This window comes from Physeter macrocephalus, chromosome 11 (assembly GCF_002837175.3).
Source record: "Physeter macrocephalus isolate SW-GA chromosome 11, ASM283717v5, whole genome shotgun sequence".
NCBI classification, from domain to species: domain Eukaryota; kingdom Metazoa; phylum Chordata; class Mammalia; order Artiodactyla; family Physeteridae; genus Physeter; species Physeter macrocephalus.
The window spans coordinates 3831108-3853050 of record NC_041224.1 but is presented as its reverse complement, the minus strand read 5'-3'; the positions used below and the strand labels follow the sequence as shown (position 1 = coordinate 3853050).

General features: G+C 34.5%; 1 protein-coding gene across 1 annotated transcript in view; it reads right to left on the bottom strand.

Annotated features, from left to right (window-relative positions):
* DOP1A (DOP1 leucine zipper like protein A) overlaps positions 1 to 21943 on the bottom strand; it is a 119308-nt gene that overhangs the window by 73729 nt on the left and 23636 nt on the right. The window contains exons 2-6 of the mRNA XM_028496191.2: positions 17881 to 18071; positions 15035 to 15216; positions 8488 to 8658; positions 5786 to 5975; positions 1374 to 1472 (exon numbers count right to left, since the gene is read on the bottom strand). Coding sequence (XP_028351992.1) covers positions 1374 to 1472; positions 5786 to 5975; positions 8488 to 8658; positions 15035 to 15216; positions 17881 to 18018 — 780 coding nt within the window. The 5' untranslated portion in view covers positions 18019 to 18071. The remainder of the gene's footprint in view (positions 1 to 1373; positions 1473 to 5785; positions 5976 to 8487; positions 8659 to 15034; positions 15217 to 17880; positions 18072 to 21943) is intronic.

Genomic DNA, 21943 nt, shown 5'->3' with positions numbered 1-21943 from the left:
GGAATGATTTTGGGAGTGTTCCTCCCTCTGCTATATTTTGGAAGAGTTTGAGAAGGATAGGTGTTAGCTCTTCTCTAAATGTTTGATAGAATTCGCCTATGAAGCCATCATAAAAAATCATTCTTACCTTGCAGGCTGCTTGCCCACCTCTCTACTGGTAAGTTTAGACTACACTGATATGCCCCAGCAGCCGTTTCTGTGAAAAGCCAGAGGCAGAATAAAGGCCCTTGGCTTAAGGATGGCAAGTCTTAAAATAGAAACTGGGGGTGGTTTATGTCCCACCCCTATAAATATACTGTTCCTATTACTAGGAAAGAGTATAGGCAATGAAGTGTAAGATTCTTCAATTATTAACAACTCAATTTCAACCTGAATAAAGTAATAAAGAAAAATTTGAACATAGCCAATCATAATGAAAATTCACTAGTTATCTACTAACCACAGCTCTTTCAAAATCCCAAATAATAGTCTTTTCTGCTAATGACGTTTTAGAAACAGACTTACTTTTCCAAGGAAAAGTTTTCCATTTCTTATTACATTTGTTAGGTATGTAGTTCCACCATTCTGAATACTTACACATTGATGCTCTAAATTGCTCATCAGAATTTAGAACTCAAAAGAATTTAAATCACTTCCTTAAAAAATGAGGATAGTGATTAAATTAAGTTCCAAATTCATTTACGATTTAAGTGAGCTATTCTCATCTGTCATGAAAGTACAGTTGACCCATGAACAAAGAGGGTGTTAAGAGTGTTGACAGTTAATGGAAAATCCAAGCATAATTTCAGTTGGCCCTCCATATCCGTGGTTCCATATCCTAGGATTCAAAAAAACATGGTCCTGTAGTATTTACTACTGAAAAACAGTCTGCATATAAGTGGACCTGTGCAGTTCAAATCCTTGTTTAAATGTCAACTGTACTAGAGAATGTCAGAGTAACTAAATATTTGGCTTTCAAATTACAGCCAACTCTGCTAAGGATCTGACATACATTCCCCAAATCACCAAACCAAGAAAAGATGACATTAGGACAGAGATAACAGCTAGGTAGAAGGCCTGGGTCTCAAGAGTCTTGGCTTACTCACAGCTAGCAATGAATAACAGTACCTCTTGCTTTTTAAAGGTTAACATTTTTTTTTAAAGGTATGGAATAATCTATTTCATTCTTCATATTCTTATCCAAATCAATAAATCTTATTTTCCCCCAAATTTCACAAATTCCACTCCTTAAAAAGGGAACTTATTTTCTATGTACTTACTGGTTTATAAAACAAAAGAATCCAACTTAAATCCAATTTTAAAAATAACTACACATCAGGAATCTATGAATTTCGAAAGAATGCCTTATGTTGATATTGGCACTATTGTTTTACCTGACTCATGTGGAATGGAAAACAGAAGAGTATGAGGTCCAGTGTGCTTCTCTGTACCAGTACACTTGAATCCTGCACCGAAGTGCTTACTGCTTCTACCTAAAATAAGAGAGTCTTTAGTATCTATTGTGTATTACCCTGGGAAACAGTTACCATGAAAATGTAACAACGCTTCATTTTCCTCAAAAAATAGAAGTATGCTTCCAAGTTTCTTTTACCACTAATTACACATTTTTACATTGTTTTGAATAGGTAAATATATTATAATAGTTTAAAATTAAGGAGCACAAAAGAGTACACAGCAAAAAGGTTCTCCCCCATTTGTTTCCAACTACCCAGTTTTGTTTGTGTAAACAATCAAGACTACCAGTGAATACTTTCTGCAAATATAAGTAAATAAAAACATGCATGCATAATCCCAAACTCTGCCTTTTTCATTTAACAACATACTCTGAAGAGCTTTCCTTAACACTACATAAAGAGCTTCATTTTTTTATATCCAAAGAAATACTTCCTTTCATAGATGAATCCTAATTTATTTAACTAGGCTCCTAATGATGGACATTTATACTGCTTACAACCATTTACTATTGTAAATAATGTCGCAATATACTTACATAATATACAGGCACACCTACAGGATAAATCTTTCAAAGCAGAACTGCCAGATATTGTGATATACACAGTTGCAATTTAAATAGTGTAATGCTTTGTCTTAAGATTATGTATATTTATATTCTCACCAGCTCTGTGTGACAATTTGTTTTTCTGTGTTAACCCATTTTTTGTTTTTGCCAATCTGATATATGAAAATGGGTATCGTCATACAGTTTAAATTTTTATTTCTCTTCTTATAAATAACATTGAGAATTTTTTCGTACCTCTGAATTATTTTTATTTCCTTAGGTTAAGTTTCTGTTCAAATCAATTTTTCTACTTGATTGTTAATATTTACTTATTTATTTATGTAGCTCTTTGAATAATAAGGCGGTTAATCCTTTGACTGTGATGTATTATAAACAGTTTTCCAATTATGGCACTTGTTTTTTAAAGAAATTTTAAAAAATGACTTCTTTAAAACTTCCATTAAGTCATTAAAAGGAAATGTAACAATACATTTGGAAAATAGTTTGGTAGTTTCTTATAACCTTAAAACATGTATTAGGAGAAAATATAAAAGTAAATCTGTTTGAGCTTAGATTAGACACAATTTCTTAGATAATATTTAAAACCAAAAGCACAAATGACAAAAAAGAAAACAGATAAATTAGATTTGATCAAAATTAAAATTTTTGTGCTTCAAAGGACACTATCAAGAAAGTGAGAAGACAACTGAATGGGAGAAAATATTTTTAAATCATATATATGATAAGAATTTAATATCCAAAATGTATAGAGAACTCCTACAACATAACAACAAAAAGAGAAATAAACCAATTTAAATAATGGGCAAAGAATTTGAACAGACATTTCTCCAAAGATTTCAAGATGGCCAATAACCACAAATATGTTCAACATCATTAGTCATTAGGGAAATGCAAATCAAAACCACAATGAGATAACACTTCACACCCATTAGGATGGCTATAATAAAAAAGACAGACAATAACAAGTATTGAAATGGATGTAGAGAAAAGGGAACCCTCATATATTGCTAATTGGAATGTAAATTGGTACAGTAACTTTGGAAAACAGTTTGCCAGTTGTATACCTAGATGATACAAAAACTTATGTCTACACAAAAACTTATACATGCATAAAGAATTATTCCTTAATAGCCAAAAAGGAGAAGTACCCCAAACTGTAATCAACTGAATGATGGATAAATAAAATGTGTTATATCCATACAATAGAATATTAATCAGCCATTAAAAGGAATGAAGTACATGCTTCAATATGAACAAATCTTGAAAATATTATGGTAAGTGAAAGAAGCTATTCATAAAAGACTACATATTATATATTTCATTTATATGAAATGTCCAGAATAGGCAAATCTATAGAAACAGAAAATAGACAGTGGTTGCTAGGGACAGGAGTGAGGGGAAAATGTGATGTGATTAATAGGTACAGATGGGGTTTCTTTCTGGGGTGACGAAAATGTTCTCAAATTAGTGGTGATAGTTGTACAACTCTGTGAATATAGTAAAAACCACTGAACTGTTCAATTCAAAAGGATAAATTTCATGGTATGTGAATTATATCTCAATAAAGCTGTTATAAAAAAAAGTTAAACATATATTTACCTTATAAAGCAGAAATCCCATTCCTAGGTATTTTCCCAAGAAATAAGAATATATGTCTGGATAAAGAAGATGTGGTACATATATACAATGGAATATTACTCAGCCATTAAAGAGAATGAAATAATGCCATTTGCAGCAACATGGATGGACCTAGAGATTATCATACTAAGTGAAGTAAGTCAGACAGAGAAAGACAACTATCATATGACATTGCTTATATAAGGAATCTTAAAAAAAATGATACAAATGAACTTATTTACAAAACAGAAACAGACTCACAGACTTAAAAAACAAACTTATGGTTCCAAAGGGGGAAGATGGGGGGAAGGGAAAATTAGGAGGTTGGGATTAACATATATACACTACTGTATTTAAAACAGATAACCGACAAAGACCTACTGTATAGCACAGGGAACTCTACTCAATATTCCGTACTAATCTAAATGGGAAAAGAATTTGAAAAAGAATAGATGTATGTATATGTATAACTGAATCATGTTGCTGTGCACTTGAGACTAACATTATAAATCAACTATATTCCAATATAAAATAAAAATTTTTTAAAAAATAGGGACTTCCCTGGTGGTCCAGTGGTTAAGAATCTGCCTTCCAATGCAGGGGACGTGGGTTCAATCCCTGGTCGGGGAACTAAGATCCCACATGCCGTGGGGTAACTAAGCCTGCAGCCTCTAGAGCCTGTGCGCCACACCTAGAGAGGCTGTGTGCCTCAACTACTGAGCCCACGCGCTCTGGAGCCCGTGCACCACAACTAGAGAGACCACACCCTGCAACTATTGAGCCCGTGCGCTCTAGAGCCTGAGTGCCACAGCTGGAGAGAAGCCCATGCGCCGCAACAAAAGATTACGTGTGCCACAACCAAGACTCAACGCAGCCAAATAAATAAATAAATGTGAAAAAAAAGAGAAATAGCTGCAAATGGAAAAAAAAAGAACATATGTCTATATAAATAACTGTATGCAAATGTTTATATTAGTTTTATTCATAACTGCCCCAAACTGGAAAGAACTCAAATGTTCATTAATCAGTGAATGAATAAACAAACTATGGTATATTCATACAATACTACATAGCAATATAAAAGAACAAACTATTGATATATGCAAAAACATGGATGATTCTCAAACACATTTTACAAAGTGAAAGAAACCAGACAACAGTTACTGCATGATTCTATTATGTAACAGTCTGCAAAAAGCACAAGCTACAGGAACAGAAAATAGATCAGTGTTTATTTTACAAGGGCTTGGGAGTGTAGGGGAATGAGAGTGACTAGGAAGGGACACAAAAGGACTTTTTGGGGTGATGTAAAAGTTCTCTATACTGATTTTATAGTATGTATATATGTATATAGTATGTATAGTATACGATAGTATGTATAGTATGTATGAATTTGACAAATGACTGTATGTATTTGTCAAATTCATACAACTGTACACATGAGTTAATTTCAATGTATGTTAATTACACTTTAATACATATAACCAAAAATCTGCATAAAAATCTGTCATTTCATAATCATATGGGGAAAAAGTAAAGGATGATTAATCACAACGTTTTTTTTTTTAAACATTTCAAAATGACCCTTAAGGAATTCTTTGTTTTTCACTCCTTGCTCATTTTAAGAGTACAGCACTCTACAGAGATAAAAGGTTTCCTTCTGTTCTTAATCTTGAAATTAAAAAGTATAAGCAAACAATCAATGTGATTTTTTTCAACTGTCTGCTTTAGTAATACATCATTTCGCCTAAATCCCATACAGAATCTGGCTATCACTTTGTCTAAAATCTGTCTTTCCTATAAAGAAATCTATGATCCAACAGAAGGTACACTTCGGGATAATATAATGAATGTGGCTATGTTAACAATGGTCTAATCAGTTAGCAAGATGGTAATAAAGACCATTTATTTGCTTGAATAACAGATAATAAAGATAACATATAAATAAAAATTCCTTTTCCATGAAAAAAAAATTTGTAGGTTTTCAAAAAAATAATTAGCTACTATTTTGTACTTTAAGTTTCCTTGATGAAAATGTAAGCTCCATGAAAACAGGAACTTCATTCGTGGCACGATTCTCAATATCTGGAATTTTGTGTCTGGCTATAAAGAAGTATGAGTTAAATGAGCAACCACATGTATACCTACCATTAGCTCAATATCACTGCCAATTATATAAAGCTGATCTTCCATGGAAAGCTTCCTGTTCAAATGGGCGAGAACATACGTGATTCCAGGTAAACGCACAGCAGGACTGGTTAGAAGACTACCCCAGAGGGCACTGTAGAATGCCGACTGGTCCACTGCAGTAGCAACCTTTTCCAATAATGTGTTTGTTCTGAGGTACAAAATAAAGTGATTGAAAAAGGGAAATATTTAGTTTCACAATGTTAAACACAAATCATTATCCTCTCCCAGAATGTATGAAAGCATCCCTGCTGTAGTCACATGTTCCATAGATGGGAAGAAGCATACACGTCAGAGTCAGAGAACTCGGTGTAAGTCCTGGCTCTCCCATTTACTAGCTGTGTAATCTGGGGAAATCACTTAGTCTTTCTTCAGTTCAGTTTCCTCATCCGTAAAATGAAGATAACAACAAAAACACCACCACAAGTCCCATCTGCCTCAGTGGGTTGTTAAACCCACATACATTATAGTTAATAATAATCCTATAGCAGAACATATCTTTTGTTGATTTTCTACAAAACTTTAAAGGTGGGCTTCCCTGGTGGCGCAGCGGTTGAGAGTCCGCCTGCCGATGCAGGGGACGCGGGTTCATGCCCCGGTCCGGGAGGATCCCACATGCCGCGGAGCGGCTGGGCCTGTGAGCCATGGCTGCTGGGCCTGCGCGTCCGGAGCCTGTGCTCCGCAACCGGAGAGGCTGCAGCAGTGAGAGGCCCGCATACCGCAAAAAAAAAGAAAAAAAAAATTAAAAAAAAAAATTTTAAAGCCTATTTCTAAATATTTCCTTCTCTTTGAAATCACATTATGTAATTCACTTTTTCAAAGAATTATCCTATGACAAAATCAGAGATGCACTATTGCTTTATTAAGAACTGCATTTAAAGAATAATTACCTTTCATTTGTTTTAAACATAAGATAAACAATGCAATACACAAAAATTATTACATTGCTGTATAGCAGATTCAGAATCAAGAGAATCTGATGACGAATTCTACTGTTAACTTACCATGTGATTTAATACTAATACTGTAATCCCTTCTAGCCTCAATTTACCTATGCATTAAAAGAACATGTTTTCATATCATTTTATAGAACTTGTGTGAAATAACCGGCAAAACATATTGCTACGGTCTGAATGTTTATGTCCCCTGAAAATTTATACATTAAAACCCTGATCCCCCAAAGTGATGGTATTAGAATGTGGAATCTTTGGGAGGTGCTTAACTTCATGAGGGTGGAGCTCTCATGAATGAGATTAGTGTTCTTATGAAAGAAATACCAACAGAGCTCCAAAGTCCCTTCCAGTAGATGAGGATATAGGGGAAAGGCTCCAGCTATGAACCAGGCAGAAGGCTCTCACCAGAGCATGGCCATGTTGGCACCTTGATTTTGGACTCCCAGCCTCAAGAACTGTGAGAAATAAATTTCTGAACTTTTGCATTTCTGAATATTTCTAAATTTCTGAAAATAAATTTCTACCCAGTCTGTGGTATTTTGTTACAACAGCCCAAAAGACTAAGGCACATGACAAGATTAAATCATAGAGATACCACAGTCATAAAGATCATTATTCAATTTCTACATTAAATTTTTAATTACAACTAGCAGATTTATAAAATGGTATTCATTGTATGCTTCCCTTAGGAGAATTAATAAAACAATTTAAAACAAGACTGATTTATAAACTTAATAAAATAAACTCACATTGTGTTTCTAAAATTGTAAGCAAGTAAGTAAAAAAGTTAATACAAGTAAATGATAAGTTTTGAGGACAAAAGTATTTTTTCTCCAAGTAGCTTATAAGAGTAATCCAATATTTTCAGGATTAGATTCTTACAGCATTATGGGTGCAGATGAAATACAATAAAACAGAATAGCTGGTCAATGCACTGGAATAAATTATTTAAATTTAAACCATTACGTGTACTTGTAAAGAAAGTTTGGCATTTTCTTTTTCTGCCACCTTAATTCATAATTTCCTTTTTGGTAAGAATATCAGTAACAGAGATATTAAAGATACTTAACGTTACCCTGCATTGTCTACCACTATTAACTTCCAAAGAAATAACAGGCTCCAAAACAGATCAAATCATTTTCTTTGAAGAGTTAAAATATCAAGAGTATCATGACAACAGGTTGGTGCTAGGCTATTTTCCACCATTAACAATTAAAAAATTGATGGTACATGGCCCAATTTCCCATTCTTCTTATTAATTTAAATGTCCTATCTATTGTACTATTATTTTAAATTATGGGTCACAAATTTTTGAGTGATTTTTATGTGCTAGGCACTAGACTAAGTGATACTGAAATATTACAGTAACACAATGAAATAGGTTATGCTTTTTTATACATGAGAAAACTCAATAAAGTTCAGAAATGTTGAAAAAGCTTTCCTAAGTTCACACAGTATCTGTCAAACTAGGATTTGAACTCAGTCCATCTACCTTCCAAGTCTGTGCTCTTATTACTCAGCTAAATTTTCAGTGTGATACACAAACTAGACACACTACAATAATTTTTTTGCTATAAAAATCTTCAGGTGATATACTGAAGTGTCAAGAATAATTAGTTTTTGTGATGTTAATATTACTGATTTAAGGATGCTTGCTGACAAATCCATGACTTTGATTACTTGGCTGCAGCAATAACAGTACTATCTTACCTCTCATAGTACTCTGATCCTTCTTCTAAGCCAGGAAGAATACCAGTTAGCAATCCTTGTAGACCAGGCTTCAGTGTTTTACCCAAAGGCAGATAATATATCTCATACAAACTTAGCAATGTTGGTTTCACCGACATGGCAGCATTTGCAAGAAGAGGAAATAGTCCAGAACTGTTTTAAAAAAATAAAAATAAAAGTGGGGGATAAAATAACTATAAAATATTAATTCATATTTACCAACATGTGTGTATAAATCTTTTTAAAATGAAATAATGTTATACTGCTCAGCTTAAAATGGTATCCTGTATAGTGATGCCTTCTATATCCATTAAACCAACCCAGGTCTCTCACGTGAGCTTCATACTCATAAACCGAGAGGCCACCTAGCTGTTTCACAAGGCCTTCAAATTTCATGATTCATAAACAGAGCTCCCTCTCTCCCCCTGCCCCAAATCCTGATCCTTCCCCTGTTATTTCCATTTCAAAATATGGCATCAGCATCCATATGGTTGACCAAAAGCTATACATCTTGGAGTGACCCTTGACCCTTTTAAAAAAATCTACTTTAAATCGGAATCAATTACCAAGTTTTCTCTCCAAGCTATTCTCCTAGATATTTTTTGAATATAATAAATTCTCTCCATCTCCATCAGATAGCTCCTTAGAAGAGACCCCCAAGATATCTCAATCATCATCTCTCAATCATCATGTCTTACCAAGTACTGCTTCAGGATAGCCCTGAAGCAGCTGTTCTCAATAAAAGCTTTCACTGGTTTCCTGCTGCCTTTAAGATATAGTCTAAATGCTTAATGTGGCTTTTAACATCTTGCTACTACATACCTCTATACAGACCATGTATGCTCACCAATATCACTCCCGCACCCACTGCTCCAGCTACACTGAAGAATTCCTCTCAAGTTCATTTTAGAACTTTCCACACCCTCGTTAGCAAGCAGGCCTTCGCACATGCTGCTTTGAAAGATACAATTCCTGCTCCCTTACTTACAACCTCCTTGTTGTCTGGATGATTCCTAGACTTTCAGGACTCAGCCTAAGCTGTTTCCTTGAGGAGACTGTCTCCTAATTAGACTAGGTTAGGCTCCCTATTTGATGTTCCCATAGAACCTAACACTTATTCTAATAATTAATTCTGTTCTTATTAACAGTAAGTAATTCTATTGCTGTGATAATAAGAAGTAATGCTAGGGACTTCCCTGGCGGTCCAGTGGTTAAGACTCTACGCTTCCACTGCAGGGGGCAAGGGTCCGATCCCTGGTCGGGGAACTAAGATCTCGCATGCCACACAGTGCAGCCAAAAAAAAAAAAAAAAAGTAACGCTATTCCTTGCAACAGCAAAAGGAAACATCAACAAAGTAAAAAGATAACCTACAGAATGGGAAAAAATATTTGCAAACCATATATCTGATAAAAGGTTAATATCTAAAACACATAAAGAACTTGTACAACTCAACAGCAAACAAATAACCTAATTACAAAATGGGCAAAGGATCTGAATAGGCTTTTCTCCAAAGAAGATACATGAATGGTCAACAGGTACATGAAAAGATGCTCAACATCACTAGTCAACAGGGAAATGCATATTAAAACCACAGTGAGATAACATCTCACGCCTGGCAGAAGGGCCATCATCAAAAAGACAAGATATAACAAATGCTGGTGCGGATGTGGAGACAAGGGAACCCCTGTGCACTGCTGGAGGGGCTGCAAATTGGTACAGTCACTATAGAAAACAGTATGGAGATTCCTCAAAAAATTAAAAATTCCACTTCTGGGAATATATTCAAAGGTAAAAAAACACTAACTCAAAAAGCATCCCCATGTTCATAGCAGCATTATTTACAATAGCCAAGACATGGAAACAACCTAGGTGTCCACTGATGGATGAATAAAGAAGTTGTGTGTATGTGTATACACATACATACACACACACACACACACACACACACACACACACACACAATGGAATATTATTCAGCCATAAAAATTAGGCAATCCTACCATTTGCAACCACATGGATGGATCTTTAAGGTATTATACTGAGATAAGTCAGACAGAAAAAGACATACTGTATGATCTCACTTATAGGTAGAATCTTAAAACAAACGAAACTAAAACAAAAAAATACCCAAACTCATAGAAAAAGAGATAAAATTTGTGGTTACAAGAGGCAATGGTAGAGGGAGGGGGAATTAGAAGAAGGTGGTCAAAAGGTACCAACTTCCAGTTATAAGATAACTGAGTACTAAGAATGTAATGTAAAACATGATGACTACAGTTAACACTGCTATATGATACATAGGAAAGTTGTAACAGAGTAAATCCCAACAGTGCTCATCATAAGGAGAAAATTTTTTTCCTTTATTCTTTTCTTCTTTCTTTTCTTTTTATTGTATCTATATGAAAAGATGATGTTAGCTGAACCTACTGTGGTAATCATTTCACAGTATATGTAAATCAAACCATCATGCTGTACACCTTAAACTTATACAGTGAGGAATGTCAATTATTTATCAATAAAACTGGGAGAAAAAGAGTAATTCTAATAGATAATTCTGTAGTATCAGAAAGCAAGAGACCATGACTCTCTTTTTATTTCTATATCCTAAATCCTTAACACCAAGTCCTGCACTTGCAAAGCGCTTAACAAATGAATTAAGAATCTGTGTTGCTCTTACTTTATACAGAAAACAGAGGTCATCTAGTGGGGATTCCCTCAACTCGCCACTTTGCTGCCTTCAATTTTAGGTACAGTGTGACTTAAAGCTACAGTAGTTACCTCTTCAAAGCTACCTTGCCCCAGGGCCCAATGTCTCCCTTTGCTAGGGCCCTGCTTTAACTACCATCCTTTTTCTTTCCTGTAATTTCTTTCTTCCTCCACTGACAATTGTGCTTAAATCTTTCCTATGACTCTAAAAAGAGAACAAATTACAACAACAACGAAATCCCCAAACCTTTATCTTAACTACCTCCTGGCTTGAAGCTGCCTTCCTACTTCAACTTTCTGAGGAAAAAAAAAGCACTTCTCCCAATTTATCACCTCCCATCTGATCTTCAATCAGGACACTTCTACCTGATCTACTGAGGCTGTTCTCCATACTGTCACCAATGTCTACTAATTGCCCGATTTGATGGTCTATTTTCAGTCCCTACTGTTTCATTTGCTGGTAATATTTGATACTATTCACCACAACTTTCTCTTGAAATTCTTTCCCCTTTTGGCTTCAGGTGAGTTCTGTCTCCTGGTACATTTTCTATCTCTGATTCTTCTTGTTCCTTTTCAATGACTACTTTCCTCCACCTGCTCTTTAAATAATGTGACTCCTAAGTATTCACAGAATGGTCTCATTCCTTTTCCCTCCTTATTATTCACAACGTACTGGGTGATCTCAATCATTCTCTTGGCTTCAACTGCCACCCGAATACTAACTGCTCTAAAATCTCTCTAGCCTGAAGTCTGGGTTTGTATTATCAAAAGTTTATTTTACATACCCATTTAATATTTTATGCTGCTCAAACTACAGGTTTAGCCTTCTTAGTAACACCTCTGTGTACTGTATCATATTAAAAAAAATAAGTTTGAAGACACAATATGATATTTTATCATATAATAGGTTATAGAACTTTAAAAGTATTTGTATTTAATTATGTTAAAACATAAAACTTGAGATTAACTTACTTAATAAAAAATAAAAAGTCCAACATTAATATAAACTTTCATTTTAAAATCAGTTATACTTCTAAAAAATACAGAATAACAATTTTACTCCATAAGGTATGTGTATGTAAGAATGTCTGCCATGTTTAGACACAGTATTCTAGAATTAATTTATTATTCTTATGTAGCATATTGCTAATAAAATTAGATATACTGCAACTCTGTAAAACAGCTGTTTCTTTCTGTTATTTAAGAGTTTAAAAAATAGCAGGCATGAGTTATATAAGAAAAGTCTTGCCTTAAGAAAGGAATCTATCAGTTATTACATGTAACTGAGCAATTTTCAGCTTTTTATTAAAAAGTGCTGTTCCTTGGAATATAGTGTTTATTATTAGTATTAAAAATACCTATTACTGACTTTAGGTTCTATTTTTAAAACATCCATGCAGAATTTAAAGAAAGAGAAAGCACATACACAGTAAAGTAGATCAATGAAGTTAAAAGTTTGTTTTTAAAAAGACTAACTCATGACAAGACTAATCAAAGTAAAAAAGGATGTCTGCATCACCAATGTCACGAATGATAGAGGAAAACTGGATATGCACATGCAAAAGAATGAAATTAGACCCCCATCTTACACCACTTACAAAAGTTAACTCCAAATGGATTAAAGACTTAAATATAAGGCCTGAAACCATAAAATATAGAGGAAACATAGAGGAAAACATAGAGAAAAGCTCCCTGACACTGGCCTTGGCAATGATATTTTTGGATAAGAAACCTAAAGCAAAGGCAACAAAAGCAAAAATAAACAAGTGTGACTACATCAAACTAAAATGGAAGAGAGGATAAGATATGGGGAAGCCAGAATGAAAAGTTCTAACATATGTTTAATCATAGTTCAAAAAAAGGAAGAGAAAATACATGGAGTAAAGTCAATTTTAAAAGACTCCAGAATTGATGAAAGGTATTGATTTACAGATTTTAAAATCCCAATGAATCCCAACCAGGATAAAGAAAAAGATATCTACCTCTAAATACATCACAGTAAAACTGCAGAGTACTAATGACAAAGATGTAGAAGTAAATAGGCAAGCCTTCTCTGAGGAGCTGATATTTGATCAGAGATCTGGATTAAAGCATTACAGGGTGAGGAAAACAAAAAAATGAGGAAGAATAAGCAGGGACCTATGTTGTCAGAATGGAGTAAACTGGGTAGAAAGTGGTAGGAGTTAAGAGGTCACTGACACAGACTGGGCCAAAGTATATAAAGCCTTAAAAGCCATAGTAAGGGCTTTGAATTCTATTTTTAAGTGACAGGAGGAAGTCAATGGAGGTTTTTAACAGAGGAATGACATTATTCAATGTATTAAAAAGTTTACTCTGATACTATGCGGAGAAAAGGGTGTAAGAGAATAAGAACAAATGTTATATGAATATTTGGAGGCCAGTAACAAAGACCAGGCTAGAGATAATGCTTACTTAGTGTGGATGCTGTCAGCAAGGGTAGAGAGAGGTAGATGTATTTGGAACATGGAACAATAGCTAACATTTATTGAGTACTTATTACATGCTGTACATTGTTCTAAGCACTTTACATATATTAACTCTCTTAATTCTGTTAACAATACTATGCAATTGATCATCTTATTCCCATTTTTGCAGATGAGAATACATACAGAGAGAGGTGAAGAAAATGGCTCAAGATCACAGAGCCAGTTAGCTGTAAATATGAATTGTCTGACTCCACTGTCTCTGCTCTTAACTACCATGAGATAGAACTCTTAGCGACAGAATGTTCATGAGAGGAAGGAGAATACGGGCAAAGAAAACAAGATGTCAAGTGTAAGTCTGAGATTTCAGGTGTAAATGGATGGATGGTGGTGCCATTTACTGAGCTTTAGTGCACTGCAGATGGCCAGGTTTATGCGAGAAGGTGAGGTTAGTTTGGAGCAGGTTGAGCTTCAGTTGCCTTTAAAGATCCACACTGAGGTGGCGAGTAAGCCAGGAGTTTAAAGCAGTGGTCAGCACTAGTGACACCAAGTTGGGAGTCTGCACATAAAAGATAAATCATGGCTTGGCTAAGCATGCCTAAGGAGATAATATAAAGTGAAAACATTAGGTACAGGACTAAGCAAGCCTTAAGGAACTCCAAATGTAGAGTTTAGGGAAAGGAGAAAAGGCTGGTAAAGGAGATTGAGAAAGTAACAAAACTGGAGAATGCAGTATAACAGAAGGCAAGAGAAAAAGACTGTTTTAAGTAGAGAATGGTCAACTATGTTGAAAGGTGCTAAGAGATCAAGGTATCTATTTTTTCTCAGGGTAGCTCTCTAGCTTAAAAACATAGAATGTACTGTAGTCTCAACAATTTTGAAAAAAAAAAAAAACTTTTCAAAAATGACATCTGAGAAGGAAAAAATTCTTATATAAAGAAATATTGGGGACTTCCCTGGTAGTCCAGTGGGTAAGATTCCACGTTCCCAATGCAGGGGGCCCAGATTCGATCCCTGGTCAGGGAACTAGATCCCACATGCATGCTGCAACTAAGAGTCTGCATGCCACAACTAAGAGTACGCACGTGGCAACTAAAAGATCCTGAATGCTGCAATGAAGATCCCGCATGCTGCTACTAAGGCCTGGCACAGCCAAAATAAATAAATAAATAAATCTTAAAAAAAAAAAAAAAAAAAAAAAAGAAAGAAATACTGTAAATTTTTCTGAAGTACTTATTTATCAAAATATTTAAGACTGACATCTGAAAACTTTCATCATTAAGGACTTTTCAATTTTTTAACCTTTTACTGCAAAAAGCATAAAACAGCTAAAAATACTTTTTACTTACATGCAAATAGATAGTAAAATTATTCTCACCTATATAAAAAAAGATCTTTGGCAAGTCGCTTAGGTCCAATGATTTTGAAGATAATTTCATATGTTTCAAGTGCCTTCCGATGAACTCCACCTGGTAATGCTGGATGTAGACATTGAGCTAGGCGTTTGCCTATGGTCAGCTTTTTGGGTACCACTTGGTACTTTGCATTATTTTGTAAAACCTTGAAGAAAACATTTTAATTCAGTTGAGAAAAAATATTACATTTCATTTTATTTCCATTTTCTAGCATAGTATTACCAAAAGTCCTTATAGGACTTCTTTACACTCTGAAAAAATTATAGAGGATGTCAAAAAACTTTTGTTTTTGTCAGTTACATCTGTCAATACTGGATTTAAAATTAAAACTGAGGATTTAAAAGTATTTATTAATTTGTTAAAAAAATAAACTCATTACGTGTTAACAGAAATAACATTTTTATGAAAGATAACAATACTTTCCTAAACAAATTTGTTCAGAAGAAAGGCACTGTTTTAGGTGTCTGCAAATCTTTAATGTCAGTCAGCCTTCAACCTATTTTCGATACACTGTTTGAAATACATGAAGAAAATCGAACCTCAACATAGATACGTTGTTGGAAGAGGAACAACCACTGCTGTAGTATATCATATTATAGCAAGTAATTCTAGTGCTAACAAGTACATGAGATTATAATTGCCCATTTGCTTTTACTAATCTCCCAACTGGGCCAAATACATGTTGCTGTATTTATTCAGCCACTACATTTCTTTAGAGATGATGGTCAAGGCAGAATTTATAGAAGAAGATGCTATCTCACAAATCACTCAAAGGAGATTAATTATTTAAGTGATAAAAGACTTACAAATGCAGTTCTTCAGAGTATTATGGCAAAATGCTGATAGAATACTAGAAAATGAACACTCAGAATGAATACAGTATAATAGACAAGAACTGGAATTTAGATGAAACACAAAAGAAGTCCTTTATTTAAAAACATAAAGAACTGAGGTTAAAATATATAAAATGAATGATCTCCCAAAGGCAGTACAGAAGAGAAGCACTAGATTTTCCATTTCATAAAAAAAGTGGAGGGTCTGAGGTCCACTTAGATAAAACATTTTCAATGTTCTTCCCACTACAAGCCTTCATTCCGGTTTTAAATTGGTTGTAACGAATGTAAATAAAATTAGACCTACAAATGCAAAGCAAATCAAGGGCACAACACTAATAAGACTTCAACTACAAAACATTTTTATTTTTTGAAACTAGCTGCCTTCCATTTCTAAAATATTACTTTGAATTTTGGATGCAGGAGCAAAGAATCAATATTTACATATATTTTAAAGAAAAGTATAATTATTACCAGAAGTACTTCTGTAGAAGGAAACTTAATGATGTGTAACACAAAATCCCCCAATAAAGAAACTCTACTGATACCAAATAAAATTTTTTTTAAAAAGCAAAATATAGCACTATTTTCTAAAAGCATTTGAGTTAGAAAACTTGTATAAATGAGGTATAATAATTTAGTATACTAATAATAAAATTTTATACTAAAACATATTTAGACTATCTTCAACAAATTTATGTATACATAACTCTTGCCTTGTTTCACCATGATTTTAGGTAAGTTTCACCAATGCCTTGTATATCCTATGTTATATTATCTGGATACAGTGAAATCTGTTTTCATGAATACTGATTAAGTATAAAAACTAATTATATACTTAATTAGGCAAATTAATTTCCACAATTTAATGAATTGCTTTTACATGTAGTTCCTAATAAGTCTTCAGAAAGAGACCCTTCAGGACAAGAAAGAACCTAACTACCTTTAAACAAACTCATATTTTTGGATGCAATTTCTTGGGGATATTGTAAAAGTTTTGAGAATTTATCAAACCTCAAATGATAAATGTTAGAAGTTAACGTGTCAAACAGAAGTTTATGCATCTAATTTTAAGATAAATCCTTGGCATTGGAAATGAAGGCTTTTCTTTTTAAGATATCAGGGTAATTATCTATAGTATGGAGTTGAAAACTAGTGTTCTTGGTATGTATTTTAAGACAAATTTCTTTCCTAATAATTGTATGCTAAACTGTTTGATGTTAAAATAGTTACGGAAGAGCTTGCCTTTCCTATCTGCTCCCCTAGTCCACTTAATATTTAGTAGCATTTGTATTCAATAACAGCTATTAAAAACAAACCCTAAAAGCCCGCAAAATAAAAACTATGTGTGAGAAGTGAGAAAATTTTGATCTAAGTTTAAAAAAAAAAAAAAAAAAGGGGGGGTCAAAATTTAAAGCTACAAGTTGATCAGTGATGCCACCACAATAACAGTGGATAACAACCAGACATGTGAAGAAGGATCATTCAAGGCCAAGCTCCAAGGCCTAAGCAACAGCTTATCACTTCTGTAAAAAGTACTGACTACAACTAAGAACTGCCTGGACATAAAATGTTTTCTTAATGCTACATACCATTTGGAAAGGACACAGCAGTTACTGCTTTCCACATGCAATTTTTCATTTTGCTGCTAGGAACTCCAGAACCATATCTGATGCTCATTTACAGAAACTTATTAACCTTCATGGTTAGCATATTTGCTTCCCAGTTTTGTGTTTATAGGTAATAAAGGAATAACTATATTTTTCAAGTACTGTTGTGGTTTTGGCCTCAAAAAAAAAAAAAAGTCTGACTATATAGGCATGCAACTCATGAAATAAAATAGCAGAGTCAAAAGTAATTCTGAGGTTTAGTTATGTTTTTAAATTCTTTACTTCAAGGTTGAGAGAAATTCAGTAAATACAGATGCAGATTTCTGATTTTTACTCCATTTTATGAAATGAGTAAGACAGACATACCTTATTAAGTTTTCCAAGTGCCGATATCAAATCTGCCCATTCACTGGAGTATTCAAAATTCTTTAGTGCTTTATCAATTGCAGCTACATAGTTTCTGTATTTGGAGTCACTCAATAACTCCAGCTCTTCTGTGTTCATCCTCCCACAGCGTCCCACTAGAGGCAAATTCCAAAGTCATGTAAAATCATCACCTACAAAAATAGTTTGCAGGAGGAACCAAAGTTACAAAGTAAAGTATTAAAATGGGTTCAGAGTTAATGGCTAACTTTAAAATGTTTCTTGAGTTAGGAGTGATCAAAACTTCAGTCAGCTAGGATGCAGGTTCATGGAAGTATTCAAAGACAGCTTCAAAGATAACTACTCATGTGTTCCTTTCTAAGAACTGGAAAAATGGCTGTGAGGACTTAGGGATTTATAAAGGAGAGGATATTCCTGTACTTATTTCAATTTAGAAATCATGTTATTTCTTTGTCATATTTGCTGATATAATATTCTGCTACACATACTCCTCTACTTTGTTTTGATCCTAAAATGCACTGACTGGTTATATTAGAAACATCAAGGACATTAAAACAATAACAACAAAAACGATAGGAAAAAGAAAAAGAAATGAAAGACTTAGAGATCATCTTATTTTATTAAGTGATAATGGGCATATAGTATGAAAGAACATAAGCTGTTTGGAATTAATAAAACTTTTAATAAAACTGATGAGTATATGAGGTATTTTAAAATATGTCCACAAATTCTTTGATATTACTTTCAAAAAGCACTGCTTAATTCTCCAGCCCTGTGAGCTGGATTCTGGGACTCAATTCTAACGAAAATAGTAAGGCAGAATTGACAATTGTAATGGCCAAGACTAGGTCATAAAAGCACTTCAGCTTCCTCCCTGCTCTCTCTCTTAGATCACTAGATCTGGGGAAAGCCAGCTGCCACATCAAGAGGACACTTCAAGGAACCTCATGGAGAGGTGTCTGTGGTAAGGAACCGAGGCTTTCTGCCAACAGCCACGTGAATGAGCCACCTTAGAAGCAGATCCTTCATCCCTAAGAAAGCCTTGATTTGACTGCAGTACCAACTGACATCCTGACTGATTTCATGAGAGATCCTGAGCCAGAACTACACAGCTAAGTCTCTCAAATTCATGACCTAGAGAAATTTTGTTGTTTTAGGCCACTGAGTTGGGGGGTAATTTGTTACACAGCAATAGAATAGATAACTAATATGCACTAGTAACAAGGAATCGAGGCTCGACTTAAAAATCAATGTGGGGACTTCACTCGTGGCACAGCGGTTAAGAATCCGCCTGCCAATGCAGGGGACACGGGTTCGATCCCTGGTCTGGGAAGATCCCACATGCCGCAGAGCAACTAAGCCCGTGTGCCACAACTACTGAGCCTGCGCTCTAGAGCCTGCAAGGCACAACTACTGAGCCCACGTGCCACAACTACCGAAGCCTGTGCACCTAGAGCCCGTGTTCCACAAGAGAAGCCCGCGCACCACAATGAAGAGTAGCCCCCATCGCCTCAACTAGAGAAAGCCCGTGTGCAGCAATGAAGACCCAATGCAGCCAAAAATAAAAAATAAATAAATAAATAAAAAATTAATGTGGCCTCTCCACCTTTTTGGTGTCCTATCTGACTTTTAACTTTGCACATTTCCCTAGAGCTGGGTTTGTGGATCTGCAGAAGGATGTAAGAACTAGCCAACACAATTAAATGAGGGTTAAAAAGTCTTTCAACAAATGGCTTTGGGATAACTGGATATTCATATGTAGAAGAATGAAGTGGACTCCTTCCTCACACCTATACAAAAATCAACTCAACATGAATCATAGATCTAAATGTAACAGCTAGAACTATAAAACTCTTAGAAGAAAATACAGAAATATATCCTCAAGGCCTAGAGCTAGGTCTTCTTAGGACTTCTCAGAAATAACACTAAAAGCAGCATAAACAACATAAACACAAGCAAGGAGAAAATAAACCGGACTTCATCAAAATTAAAAACCTTTCTCTGCTTCAAAAGATACCATCAACAAAGTGAAAAGACAACTGACAGAATGGAAGAAAATATATCTCCCATATTTTTGATAAGGGACCTGAACTAGATATATAAAGAAGTCTTACAAGTCAATAATAAAAGGACAAATAACTTTGAAATGGGCAAAGAATATGAATAGACATTTCTCCAAAGAAGATACACAAATGTCCAAAAAGTACATGAAGTGATACTCAACATCATTAAGTATCAGGGAAATGCAAATCAGAACCACAAGATACTTCATACACACTAGGATGGCTATAATAAAAAAGACAATAATAAGTATTGGCAAAGATATGGAGAAACTGGAACACTTGTACACTGCTGGTGGGAATGTAAATTGGTGTAGCTGCTTTGGAAAACAGTCAGGCAGTTCTCAAAATGTTAAACATAGAATTGCCATACAACCCAGCAATTCTACTCCTGGGTATGGTACACATACTCAAGAGAAATGAAAACATGTCCACACAAAAACTTGTACACAAATGTTCAAAGAAGCATTATTCATAATGGTCAAGAAGGGGAAACAACTCAAATTTCTATCAACCGATATGTGGATAAATAAAAAACAATGAAATATTATTCAAGCATAAAAAGAAATGAAGTACTGTTACATACTATGATATGGATGAACCTTGAAAACATTCTGCTAAGTGAAAGAAACCATGTATTTTATAATTCCATTTATATAAAATAACCAGAATAGACAAGTCTTTAGGGATGGAAAGTAATTAGCTTTTGGTTAGGGTGGAAAGGGGAGTGAATTGGGGAGAAACAGAAAGCAACTCCTAATGAGAACAGGGTTTCTTTGGGAAATGACAAAAATGTTAAAATTAATTATAAGACCCACACACCTACGGTCAATTAATCTTCAACAAAGAAGGCAAAAATACACAATGGGAAAAAAGTCTCTTCAGCAAGTGGTGTTGGGAAAGTTGGACAGCCGCATGTAAATCAATGAAGTTATTTAGAACACAGCCTCTCAACATACACAAAAATAAATTCAAAATGGCTTAAAGACTTAAACATAAGACATGACACCATAAAACTCCTAGAAGAGATCAAAGGCAAAACATTCTCTGACTTAAATCATACCAATGTTTTCTTAGGTCAGTCTCCAAGGCAATAAAAATAAAAACAAAAATAAACAAATAGGACCTAATTAAACTTACAAGCTTTTGCAGAGCACAGAAAACCATAAAAAAACCTGGAAAGACAACCTATAGAATGGGAGAAAATATTTGCAAATGATGCGACTGACAGGGCTTAACTTCCAAAACATAGAAACAGTCCATAGAACTCGACAACAAAAAAACAAACAACCCAATCAAAAAAATGGACAGAAGACCTAAATAGACATTTCTCCAAAGAAGGAATACAAATGGCCAATAGGCACATGAAAAGATGCTCAACATCACTAGTTATTAGAGAAATGCAAATCGAAACTACAGTGAGGTACCACCTCACACTGGTCAGAATGGCCATCATTAAAAACTCCACAAGTAACAAATGCTGAAAAGGATGTGGAGAAAAGGGAATTCTCCTTCACTGTTGGTAGGAATGTAAGTTGGTGCAGCCACTATGGAAAACAGTATGGAGGTTCCTCTGAAAACTAAAAACAGAATTACCACATGATCCAGCAATCACAGTCTTGGGCATATATCCAGACAAAACTCTAATCCAAAAAGTTCATATGTTCATAGCAGCACTATTCACAATAGCCAAGACATGGAAACAACCTAAATGTCCATCGACAGGAGGAATGGATAAAGAAGATGTGGTATATATACAATGGAATTCTACTCAGCCATAAAAAAGAACAAAATAATGCCATTCGCAGCAACATGGATGCAACTAGATGTCCATCGACAGGAGGAATGGATAAAGAAGATGTGGTATATATACAATGGAATTCTACTCAGCCATAAAAAAGAACAAAATAATGCCATTTGCAGCAACATGGATGCAACTAGAGATTATCACACTAAGTGAAGTCAGAAAGAGAAAGACAAATACC